At 36.6% G+C, this 12,500-nt stretch overlaps 2 protein-coding genes across 6 annotated transcripts in view; both read left to right on the top strand.

Moving 5' to 3' along the window:
* Positions 1-2,465, top strand: part of LOC106869632 (soma ferritin) — a 29,677-nt gene extending 27,212 nt beyond the window's left edge. For all 5 annotated transcript variants that reach the window (XM_089339749.1, XM_089339751.1, XM_089339750.1 and 2 more), the window contains 2 exons: positions 262-387; positions 1,488-2,465. In XM_089339749.1, the coding sequence (XP_089195875.1) occupies positions 262-387; positions 1,488-1,625 (264 nt within the window). In that variant the 3' untranslated portion in view covers positions 1,626-2,465. The remainder of the gene's footprint in view (positions 1-261; positions 388-1,487) is intronic.
* Positions 2,466-11,087: 8,622 nt separating this feature from the next.
* LOC106869636 (soma ferritin) overlaps positions 11,088-12,500 on the top strand; it is a 19,099-nt gene continuing 17,686 nt past the window's right edge. Inside the window, exon 1 of the mRNA XM_014915452.3 lies at positions 11,088-11,523. Within this exon, the coding sequence (XP_014770938.3) occupies positions 11,419-11,523 (105 nt within the window). The 5' untranslated portion in view covers positions 11,088-11,418. The remainder of the gene's footprint in view (positions 11,524-12,500) is intronic.

Genomic DNA, 12,500 nt, shown 5'->3' on the forward strand with positions numbered 1-12,500 from the left:
ACATACGCCATTGAAACCGGGAAACCGGGCCCATGAGCCTGGCTGGGCTTTAAAAGGGCGTGTTTATTTTTTTATTTAAAATAATTTTGTCCTTGTAATTAATATCCTCCACCCAGCCACTATCATTTTTCTAAATATTTTATAGAAATAGAAATATTTTTCCAATACAATGAATTCTCTACCACCATTTATTTTCTCTTTATTTTTTCACCAAAGAAACACATCATTTATATGTTCCCCCCGCCGTATTTTATTTTCTAGAAACCAGCCCATGATGCTTGGGGAGGTGGACTGAGAGCAGTTGAAATATCTCTGGACCTGGAGAAAGATGTCAATGCAGCTTTACTGAAGCTGCATAAGATTGCAGAAGAGAGTGGGGATCCTCAGGTACATTTTTGTTATTTCTTTCCCTTCTTTTACTAGTTTTATGTGGCCATGCTGGAGTACAGCATTCTATGCTTTCATTAGTGACATATATCAAGTATCAATATAGCAGAATTGTTTGCCTGCCAGGCAAAATGCTTAGCAGTATTTCATCAGTCTTTATGTTCCAAGTTCAAATTCTGCCAAGGCCGACTTTATCTTTTATCCTTTCAGAGCTGTTAAAATAGATACCAGTTGACAACTGGGGTTGATGTAATGGACTTACCCCTTCTTTCAAAAGTACAGGCCTTGTGCCAAAATCTGAAACCATTATTACCTCTGCCATAGCAAAGGCAGAGGCATTATTTTCAGTTGCATTTGTTTGTTTGTCTTTGGACAAGATGTCTCAAGAACTGCTGGATGGATTCAGATGAAACTTTCAGGGATGTTTGGCCTCATGACTGGCACAAACTGATTAGATTTTGGGATTAATCTGGTATCAGACAAGGATTCTGGATTACTTTTCCTGTTTTATTACTTAATTTTTGAGGGTGGTCACGTTCGTTTTTAGTATTCTCGTTTGTGAGAGCAGTCAAGTTTATTTCAGATATTCTCATTTTAAAAATCATGCCCACACACATATATATATATACATACATATATACACAAACACACATACATGCATGAGTATATAGATAGATAAATAGACAGGCAAGCAGGCAACCAGGTAGGTAGGTAGGTAGGTAGGTAGGTAGATAGATAGATAGATAGATAGATAGATAGATAGATAGATAGATAGATAGATAGATAGATTGATGTGTAAATAAGAAATAAAGAATGCAACCAAGATATTTGATACATATGTGTCATGTGGAATCACAACCAAAATTCTCTTCCATGTCTTCCACAGTCAATTATTTTTAATAAATGGTAAAAATATTAAAATATTTGAGCCATTAACTCACTCTCTATTCTAAAATTTAGCACAGTAATTCAAAGTTACATTGGACTATTTCATAATCTAACTTAAACCATGCCCCATCCTCCACAACATGTATATTTTCACACATTATCTACTTCAAGAAGACACTCATTATATCTAATTATTTCTTTCTTTGTTTTAGATGATGGATTTCATTGAATCTGAGTTCCTTGGAGAACAGGTCGATGACATCAAACTGCTCTCTGACCATATCACTAACCTCGAAAGGGTTGGCAAGGGTCTTGGAGAGTATATCTTTGACAAGAACCTGGACAGTTAAGCTTTGGAATGTTTCCCATCAGATTAGAAGTTTCCAAATGATTTAAACTCACAATCAGAAACCTTACAGTGAGAAAGAAAAATATTTCAGAAACCAACCCCGAACGTGTTCCTTAACTTACAAAAATACCCTTATAGCAATTAGAACTTTTGTGGACCTGTAAACTTTATATTTAGAGTACAAACATTTTAACTTATTATATCAACACTGCATTTCAATGGGTGCGATTTTCGATGGTCATCAGGAGTATTATTCCTGGATATGTATATAGAGCACAGCAGCTTGGAATATAGCTCAGTACTATGTATATATCCATAACTGATGGGTTTGAAAAACTTGTACAGTATGTTCATAATTCTGTCTCTTTTTCAGTCCCTTCAGAAGATAAGCATTTTTCCTGAAATTACAAGTATTGTCAGTAAAAGCCTCTACTAGACTGTTCCTCTCTGTTTCATGAAATTCCAAAGTAGAAAGACTCTAGTTTTTCTACTTTGGAATTTCCTGAAACAAAAACAGACTTGCAAGAGGTATCATTCCTGGTTTTACTTTGAGCCTTCCAACCACAAGTTGTGGTATCTCTGGCAGCTGCTGACGATCAAACATCTCACCAATTCGAATGTGATGATGATGTATATGTTATATATGTTTCATTTCTGAAGATGAAGTCAAAAGTCCACAAAAATTGTAATTCTATTAAAAGTAACTCAGCCTCTCCATCAATAGCACCTTTCAGATCGGTAATTCCAACTAAATAGTAAGAAATCTCCCAGATTTCAGCCTGGAGTGTAATTATAGTCTGAGATTCAAAGAAAATAAAAAAATTGATTGTTTCAATGCAAATTCTGTGTGTTTTTGTTATTCTTTATTTCACAAAAAAAACTGGTTTGTATGTGGCAGATGCACTGAGGTAATAAGCAGAGAGAGTATACCAGAGGCAAGTGAAATCGAAATCGAACTAAATTCAACAACTGGCACCCATGCCAACGTCGTCTCCTCCATTGGACACGAAACTTGGCTTGCGAAGACCTGTTGGGGCAAGCGAAAGTGAAACCGTCAATGGCACCTGTGCCCAGCATCGCCTTTCTGGCACTTGTGCCGGTGGCATGTGTAAAGACATTCGGGCGAGATCATTGCCAGTGCCCCTGGACTGGCTCCTGTGCAGGTGGCACGTAAAATACACCATTTTGAGCGTGGCCGTTGCCAGTACCGCCTGACTGGCTTTTCCCTCTCACTCTCTCTCTCTGTCATTTTAGCTCTCTCTTTCTCTCTCTCTTTATCCCTTTCTCTTTCTTCCTCCCTCTCACTCTCTCCCTTCCTCTTTCTCTTTCTTTCTCTCTCTCCCTTTCTCTCTCCCTCTCTTACAGGGAAGTAAACACACCAGCATCGGTTGTCAAGTGATGTTGGTGACACACATACATATACATCTATATACATATACGACGGGCTTCTTCCACTCACAAGGCTTTGGTCGGCCCGGAGGCTATAGTAGAAGACACTTGCCCAAGGTGCCACGCAGTGGGGCTGAACCTGGAACCATATGGTTGGTAAGCAAGCTACTTACCACACAGCTACTCCTGGGCCTATATATTGATGTATGGACGGGAAAAATACATTGATTTTGTGTTATCAAGCGACAGCAATGGTGTGGTTGTAATTTTCTTAATGTGCAAAAAAATACACACACACACACACTCATTCGCATACATCCACAGACAGACACACATATATTGCATTACATACCACTGTTACTATGGATTGTATCAAATGGCTATCATGGTAACACACTAAGTAGCTGATAAGCCACACACACACACAATCGCAAGCACAAACACTGACATACCAGACGAAGTCAACTTAGCCTTTCATCCTTTTTGTCGAAGGCAGTTAAATACTAAAGTCGATGATATCTACTAAACACTCGTTTGAAAACTTCTAGCCTTTTGCTTAAATCATCATCATCATCATCATCATCATCATCATCATCATCATCATCATCATCATCATCATCATCATCATCATTACCAGGGCATGAACTGGCAGAATCGTTGGGGCATCTGAAAGAAAAAGTTAATAACATTACCTAAAAATTTTATATCAATCCTACTGTCTTTTGAAACTAGGTAAATCCAACATATATACACGTTCAGGAATCCTAGATGAAAGCATAACAGTTTCCTCCAAATATACCATATATACTCGGCTATAAGTCGCACTTTTTTTCCCTGAAATTTTCCCCTAAAGTTGGGGGTGTGACTTATAAGCGCATCCTATAAAAATATCTTCAGATATTTTCTAGGTACAAACCACGTCTGAAGTTCCGACACTTGGAATAACCGAAAAGGATAAAATTTTACATTATAAACAACGATTTCTAAAATGCATGGACTTAATGGCATAACAGTTGTTGTTAGTCATCTTCAGCTTACTGAAAGCTCAGTTACCGAACAACAACAATGCCGGCGCGATTCCTAATCGAACTTTGCTCTCCAGCATCGAAAAATTCGGTTTTCTAGACATGAATAAGAAAAATTCAAATCTGGGTCAAATAACTTCGTGAACTCATTCTTTATAGCAGTGTACAAAATTAGAACTGCTACGGTAAGAAACGATTATTTTCAGTTATTATGTTCGTATTAGTGTGCGTTTTTCTGTGTTTGTCCTTATTTGTTTGCTTCTTAGTTTCCGTGAGTGAAGTCTCTTTGACGGTAAATATAATCGAAACTTCAGATCCATATCACGACAAATAAATTTTTAAAAATACAATAAAAATAACAACAAAACACAACAAAAAGTAGATAGAGAAACAGGTATTCTTAAAATTGGTCTTGTGGGATGAAATCTAGGCGAATGCTTAGTGTTGTAGCGGCCGCTGAATAGGGGACGGCTTTAGCACAATATATAAGAGCCATCTTACTTGTTTTCAATTCTGCTAGAATTTTAGTAGTTTTGGTGAAAATTATCAAAAGGTGTTATCAAAGAATGGCCTAAAATTAGCTAATAGTGACCTTCATTGATGACAATTTTCTCATAGTAGATTCAGAGAGTTGTTTCAAAATATGCAGTTTCTTTGAGATACTGAAAGCGGTACGATCTAGACGTGAGTAACTAATCTTAATATAATGCATATTAAATGGGTTGTGTTATTTATGTTTGCTTGAGAAATGATATCCAATAAATGATGAAAATTTTTTTCTGATGTTCAAAGAGAAAACTAGTTTTAACAGATGATTGAACCTAGTAATTTTTCCCTTTGTGACACTCTTCGGAATTGTACGTAGGGATCTCCCATGTACATTAATTTCTCACTACAATCGCTGCTCACCAACATCTCGTTTTAATGAGTATGACTGTCGAAAATATCTTTGTCTAAGAATATATTGGAGGTTCTTCAATAAATTCTCGATATGTTTCTAACTTTAGCTGGAGTGAAGTTAATACTTGCCTGTCTTTCAGTCTAAAGTTGTGGCTAAAAAAAGTTGACTCTAGTACGATTAGTGGTGATAGTTATATTAAAGACAAACATTGAAAATTCCTAAATCTATTCGTGTCGTAACTGTTCATATTGTACACAATTCCAAGGACGTTATTCTTATATAAGTGTGTGTGTGTGTGTGTGTGTGTGTGTGTGTGTGTGTGTGTGTGTGTGTGTGTGTGTGTGTGTGTGTGCATGTCTCTTGAATATATCCAAGATCATCAAACGAGGTCAGTAATCTCAGCTCCGTTGTAGCTCTCCACAGACAAGTCAAACAATAGATCACCTTCGTTTTTTTAACCAATAGAAATCGTTAACGACATCCTGGTGTTTATGACTATCTTAATATTGAGATTGCCAGTCCTATTGAGTTACATCCCAAATTGCCAGTCCTATTGAGTTACATCCCAAAGCGTAGAAAGTTTAGAAGAGGAGATTTCAAAATAGTATGATTAAAAACTCATGATATCACACTAGATGAATCTGCAGATTTTTACGTGTAAATTAAACTTAATTAACTGTACTAAACTTGATTAAACAATTGTCTCTCTATGTAATAGACTTTTTGTATTAAAAAAAAGGCATTTGCTTATGATTTTTAAGTAAATTTAAAATTATACACACTTTATTGACTAAAATCTAGATTTATCCTCTTTCTGTTGTACATGTGGGCATTCAGAGTTAATCATGGATGTCAGTTATAATCTTAAATCGACTCCAATATTTGACTGGTACTATAATTTAGCGATCACCGAAGAATGAAAACCAAACTTGTCTTCGGTGTTATTGCAAAATCAGGTCATACTCATCATGTTCGCCCGTCGGAGAGAGACGAGGACCATCTAATCATCCTTAATCACTCTCTCGTCCGTGACCATCTTCATTCTAGTGGCAAAACCAGGTGAAGACGGCTGCGGATGGAAACAGATGCAGTAGATGACCACCCAAGATGTCTTACTTAACTCATTTTGCTCTATACATTTCACAATGCGTTGCAGCAGTCGCCTTCCCCTACACTGAACCATGATGTCCGCCATAGTATTATATCGACCCCAGTACATTTCATAATGTACATTTATTACAACCACAGAAATAGAAAATTATCCTACTCAAATTTATTTTTATTCAACACTAGCTTAAAAGCCGCATTCTGTGCGGACTTTTAAGCGAGTTTCTGCGGGGTAGGGGGGTAATTAGGCCTGCGGCCCAAAATTAGAGGGAGATAAATAGCATGGCTATAATACGTCTATAATGACTATATTCCCCGCGGTGGTGTTTGATCAGAAGTTAAGGATAGCTGAGAATTAATTCTGTAATGCAATCATTCTACTGTTCCAGTCCCAAGTTGAATTCCAACTGTTGGTCAATTTGTCTCAAAGTTCTTAAAGTCTCAACGTAAAATTAACGAAGCGAATGTCATTTATCTCCCCGTTAATCTCTGATGTGATCAGACAAACGCCAACCAAGATGGCGTGAGTCAGCCAAGCTTTACCTGCTAAAAATAACAAGCCAAATGCTTTTAAATCAGATCTCAATGCTGGATGTTCAAGAACCAAATGAAGGACAGATTTTTAATCCCGGGATCATCCTGATTCTAAAAAGGAAAAATATGTCTCTGTAGAGCAAACGTAGAGTGAGATACAGGGGTTCCAGACGGACAGACAGAATTTCGCTTTTATTATTATAAAAGTATTTTTCGAAGCTTTTGTTTGAGAATTAACTTTCATTTCATTATTTTTTAACTCTGCACCATAGTATCTGAAAAAGATTGGAATTTATATTTACTGTTCCTATGTAACATTATCAGGTAATTAATCAGAGAAGCAAATATACGTTGCAACATAAACCGTCATATGATGGATAACACGGATATAACTAAATTAATATAATTAACAGTGTGTCTTCACTGTATAACAACACATGTATAACAACACATGTATAACAACACATGTATAACAACACATGTACAACAACACATGTACAACAACAAACAGTATTTTCACAAAATTTAGACATCGTGCCTCCTTATACGTAGTTAGAATTTTGGGTTATAATATTCTTCATATATCTTTATAAAATATGATTTATTTTTCAAGGCGCATTTTGCTGTCTCGTGATGTGCCATAAGGAAACCGTTGCAAAAGGAGGTGAGTCACGTGGGGCCAACCAGAAATTTAGAATAATCTTTTATTTAATTTATTTATTTGTCACAAGGACTAACGCGTGAGGGGACATTACAGAGAGAGAAGGGGGCGAAGGAGAGAGAGAGAGAAGAGAGAGAAATATAAAATGTGGGTGAAGTTTACAATGAAATTGAATGAAATCAAATCAATAATAATAATAATAATAATAATAATAATAATAATAATCTTTTCTAATATAGGCATAAGACCTGGAATTTGTGGGAAGAGGACTAGTCGATTACATCGACCCCAGTGCAAAATTGAAGAATTTGGCGGGGAAAGGGGGGAGGTTCACAATGCTGATTTTTGGCAATTTTCCGGAACCTCCGTATCCGAAAACGGGGGTTTTTGGCAACAACAAAAAATTGGACCCTTATGATTTGACGGGCAACATTTTTTTATGTAGTGTTTTTGGTACCGAAACACTTTCAAACTTCGTATACTTGTATATTTTGTGATATAGAACAGATAAAAAATTTTGTATTCGAAGTTATTTCACGTTAAAAATTATCTTATTTCGATAATTTCAACTAATCACTGACGTCTATTCAGTTGAATATAATTTGTGCTGTGACGGTGTATATGGTATTAATCCTCCTTAGTTCGTAAACAAAGGGGAAAAAGCCATCAAAATACTTGAATTATTAATGCACCTCCACCAAGTGCTTCATTTCCTAGAAATAGCAGCCAAATCTTCTTCAAATCAAACTCTAGTTTAGGGTTAGGGTTCGGGTTTTAGAGTTAGGGTTCGGGTTTTAGAGTTAGGGTTATGAGTGAGGTTATGGCAAAAATATACACACACAGATACGCACAGCGTAATTTATTATATAAACAATATATGCGTATAAATTACGATTAAACCGGATGAAATATGTCACAGGGAATAACACACATAACACCGGCTGTTTACAAAAGAGCACTGACTGTATTCAGCTGAATAGACGTCAGTGATTGGTTGAAATTACAGAAATACGACAACTTTAACATGAAATAACTTGCGATGTACAATTTTTTGTTAAGAAGGCTAAGAGAAAAAGTTGTTTTGTATGACACATTCTACCAGTGTCCCAAGTTTGAAAGTGTTTCGTTAAGAAAACAAGTGTTGGCCGTCAAATCACAAAGATCCAAAAAATTGTTTAATAAATAAATTTGGGAGAAAATGGGTGGGGAGGGCAGAAGTCTTTCCGGATGCTCTCATCCTCAAATCAACAAAGTTGAAAAAATGGTTCACAACGGTGTACATATGCTCTAAATTAACATAGCAATCCACCCACCAAATTTGAAACGCGTCCCTTTGGCTTTTTTCTTGTGTTCGTTGTTGGCTATACTATTCTTCTACGCAGCGGCTGTGTACCTCAGCTGCTGTTTTAGAAACGCTCATGCTATCACTAGATGATACTACATAACTAGGTACCCGTGTTTATGAAATTGTGGTACTTTAATATCGGTATTCCCGGTGCACTTTACTTAACACTATTTTTAGGACTCTAAACTACATGATAACCCGACTAAGAGCTTAAACCACAAATTTCAGGCCTTGTAGCTATATTGATTTCAAATTTTAGCACAAGGCCAGCAAGTTCGCGGGTAGAGGTAAGTCGATTACATCGAGCCTCCCTTCTCCCGCTCCAAGACTCAACTGGTACTTATTTTATCGATTCGTTAAGGATGAAAGGCTAAGTCGACCTCGGCAGAATGTAAACTCAGTAGGCAAATTGCCAGAACAAACATTGCCAAGCATTATTTTTATCAACTCTCTACCGATTCAGCTTCACCTCGTGTTCTAATAGTATGAAATATGTCAGTCTCTGTAACAGCTCTTTAGAGAGTATTACGATTATTATTACTAATAAAGCAACGAGGTGGCAGAATTGTTAGCACCCTCGACGAAATGCTTATAACGGTATTTCGCCCGTCTCTACGTTCTGAGTTCAAAATCCGCCGAGGTCGACTTTGCCCTCCATCCTTTCGAGGGTGATAAATAAAGTACCAGTGAAATCGATAAATAAAGTACCAGTGAAATCGATAATCGACTAGTCCCCTCCCCCAAAATTTCAGGCCTTGTGTCTTTAGTAGAAAGGGTTATTATTATAATTATCCCTCATCCTATTCTACTTGCTGGTGTTGTCGTTGTTGTTGTTGTTCAACTTCAGGTCAACTCAGGCTGAGCAGAGATGATCGGAAGTATTTATAATTGACAGTCCGGTCTTCGTTTTCAAAAATTTTATCTTCGTCTTTTTTATTCAAGTACACTTTCTTAAAGTCAGTTTCTAGAATCTCCATATTTCTGGTAAAAAAAAAAAAGTACTGGAGTTCTGTGAAAAAAAAATGTTTCAATAAAATTTATTGAAAATTTGATAGTTAAAAAAAATATTGATATTCGCCATTTTCAAAATAATACACCGATCTTTTTTCTTCTTTTTGTTTGTCATTATTAGACTGCAACCATAAAAGTTTTTTCTAATTTTCACCAGATTATTTTCAGAACTGATACTTTAATATAGTTTTACATATTGACAAAAATCTCATTCATTTTTTCCCCCTAGAAATTAATAATAAAGAATATATAGCCTTTAAGTTAAGTTATATAACTTAAGTCAATCCTAATATATTATTGTATGATTTCTATATACGAATAAATTTTATTTCAAAAACATTTTTTTACGACGTCTGATCTGATGTCTTATTAAAATTAGAGTAATGAGTTCTGTCAGTTAAAATATAAGTGTGGGTTTTAACAATTTTCAGTGAGAAAATAAGTTAGAAAGCCATTGCAACATGTCGTCCGTCTTGTTTCCTTCCATCATAATTCCATTTACGTCTTTATGATGCTTCATAAGAATATTTAAATCGACCTAAGTACTTAATTGAGGGCTTTATTTTATCGACCTTTTTGAGAGGGTGAAAGGTAACGTTTGGGGGTTGAGTAAAATCTCAGCTACGAATATCAAGGGTCGTAACTAAATACAAGATTTTATTTGATTTTTATTCATTTATGTCCGACGAATCTGTCAATCCACATCGTGAAATCCGGTCGTTTGTTCCAGCATTAAAATGAACGTTGCCATGACGTAATAACTTCTTCATCAAATCATTTTCGTGCGACACAAAATACACTAATACTGAAGTGCGAAGCTACACTCCACTCCAAACACACACCCACTCATGTACATAGATACATACACTCACTCGCTCACTCTTTCACTCGCTTATTCTTCTCTACTCTACCCGTACCTCATTCTACTTGAATCTACCACGTAAGCCAACAAGTTAGCCTCTACGTGGTCATTCTATTTGCTAGAAATAGCAGATTTCCAGATCACCCTACCGTCTTAAAAAAGACGGGACGGATTGTAGATGATTTAATCCTGTGTTCTCTGTCCGTAGAATAAAGACTGGATAGTCATGTTTGGGTTGCCTTTGAATATAGATCTGTTCGACCGGAGGTTAGCCTGGGGCTAAACTAAACAAGGCAGATAAACAACAACGATAACACGCTTTTCCACATGTTATCCAGGATATAACTACGACTGGAAAAGAAGATGGGGGATTGCTATGGCTGGGGTCCTTTTAGCCATTAAAGGTATTTCTTCACTGAGGGACGACATGGAGGTAACAACAACAACTACAGTATTCTTTCCATTACCCTCCCATCCCCTTAATCCATCCACCTCATTACATCTGCCACCCCTACTTCCCTTGTATTCCATGCAGTTTCATGTACCCAGCTCGTTGATTGGTGGAAATCTTCAGCACGTGACCAGCCAGCTCTGCAGACTATATAAAGCGCCGTCGCGCTCGCTCGGCATAAGAAATAGTCTAGCTGCGTCAGTGAACGTACGGACATATTCTTAACCATCCTCTACACGTCTCAAAAAACGGTTTTCAATTAATAATTCTTTATTTTCCTTCCTTTTATATATAAAACAAATTAATTTTTCAGTTTTCCAGTTTTTAAAGAGTCTTAATTTTAAATAATCGCAATTTTTATTTAAAATTCCGTTTTTCAATCGACCAACAATTCTTTTGCTGTCGCCACCTTATTTTAGAATCTTAGCAATTAAGGTACAAAACAGATCGAAGGATCGAAGTGCTTCTCAAGAACAGAATTAGTTAAGGAACCAAGAAACCAACAAAAATGTGTGACAGTAACCCACGCCAAAATTTCCACGAGGATTCTGAAGCTGGCATCAATCGTCAAATAAACATGGAAATGTATGCTTCCTATGTCTACCAATCCATGGTAAGTAAGAACTCTTAATTAGTCATTAATTATCTTATTATTTAATTACTATAATACCTATCTAAATAACTGCTAATAACGTATATATTGCTTTCATTTTAGGAATATATTTTGCTTCGACATCAGTCCATTATTATATTGTTCATAGGCGCAGGTGTGGCTGTGTGGTAAGGTAGCTTGCTTACCAACCACATGGTTCCGGGTTCAGTCCCACTGCGTGGCACCTTGGGCAAGTGTCTTCTACTATAGCCTCGGGACCGACCAAAGCCTTGTGAGTGGATTTGGTAGACGGAAACTGAAAGAGGCCCGTCGTATATATGTATCTATGTGTGTGTCTGTGTTCCCCCCCCCCCCCAACATCGCTTGACAACCGATGCTGGTGTGTTTACGTCCCCGTCACTTAGCGGTTCGGCAAAAAGTGACCCATAGAATAAGTATTAGGCTTACAAAGAATGAGTCCTGGGGATCGATTTGCTCGACTAAAAAGGCAGTGCTCCAGCATGGCCGCAGTCAAATGACTGAAACAAGTAAAAGAGTATCCTTTTTTGTTTCCTTTAGGCTGTTTCTCTGACCCGCAATCTTCTTCCATGGTGTATCTAACCATCTATATATATAAATGCTTCTCCCTTCCATTTCAGTACAGATGCATTTAACCAATACCTTCTCAGGTGCTTTTAGTGCGCAATTTAATATATATAATAAACATATTGGGTGCTCTTTGTATACACAAGCATCTACAATTATGTGACAGCGTGTAGTAAGGTTATGTAATGAAAAAAGATCGCTGAATTCAAATTGGTCTGACTGCACTTTTACTCAAGGATACTCTATTTATCTCTCTATGTATATATATATATATATACACTCGACTATGCGGATATCAAAGACTCGCTTTTACGCGCATTCACGCTATTTTGATATGAGATCAATTAGTTTATCAATGCCTACACCCACTCATTGCTTAAAATTGTATATAT

The sequence above is a fragment of the Octopus bimaculoides genome, chromosome 22, assembly GCF_046866305.1.
Source record: "Octopus bimaculoides isolate indiv1 chromosome 22, ASM4686630v1, whole genome shotgun sequence".
Classification (NCBI taxonomy): Eukaryota; Metazoa; Mollusca; class Cephalopoda; order Octopoda; family Octopodidae; genus Octopus; species Octopus bimaculoides.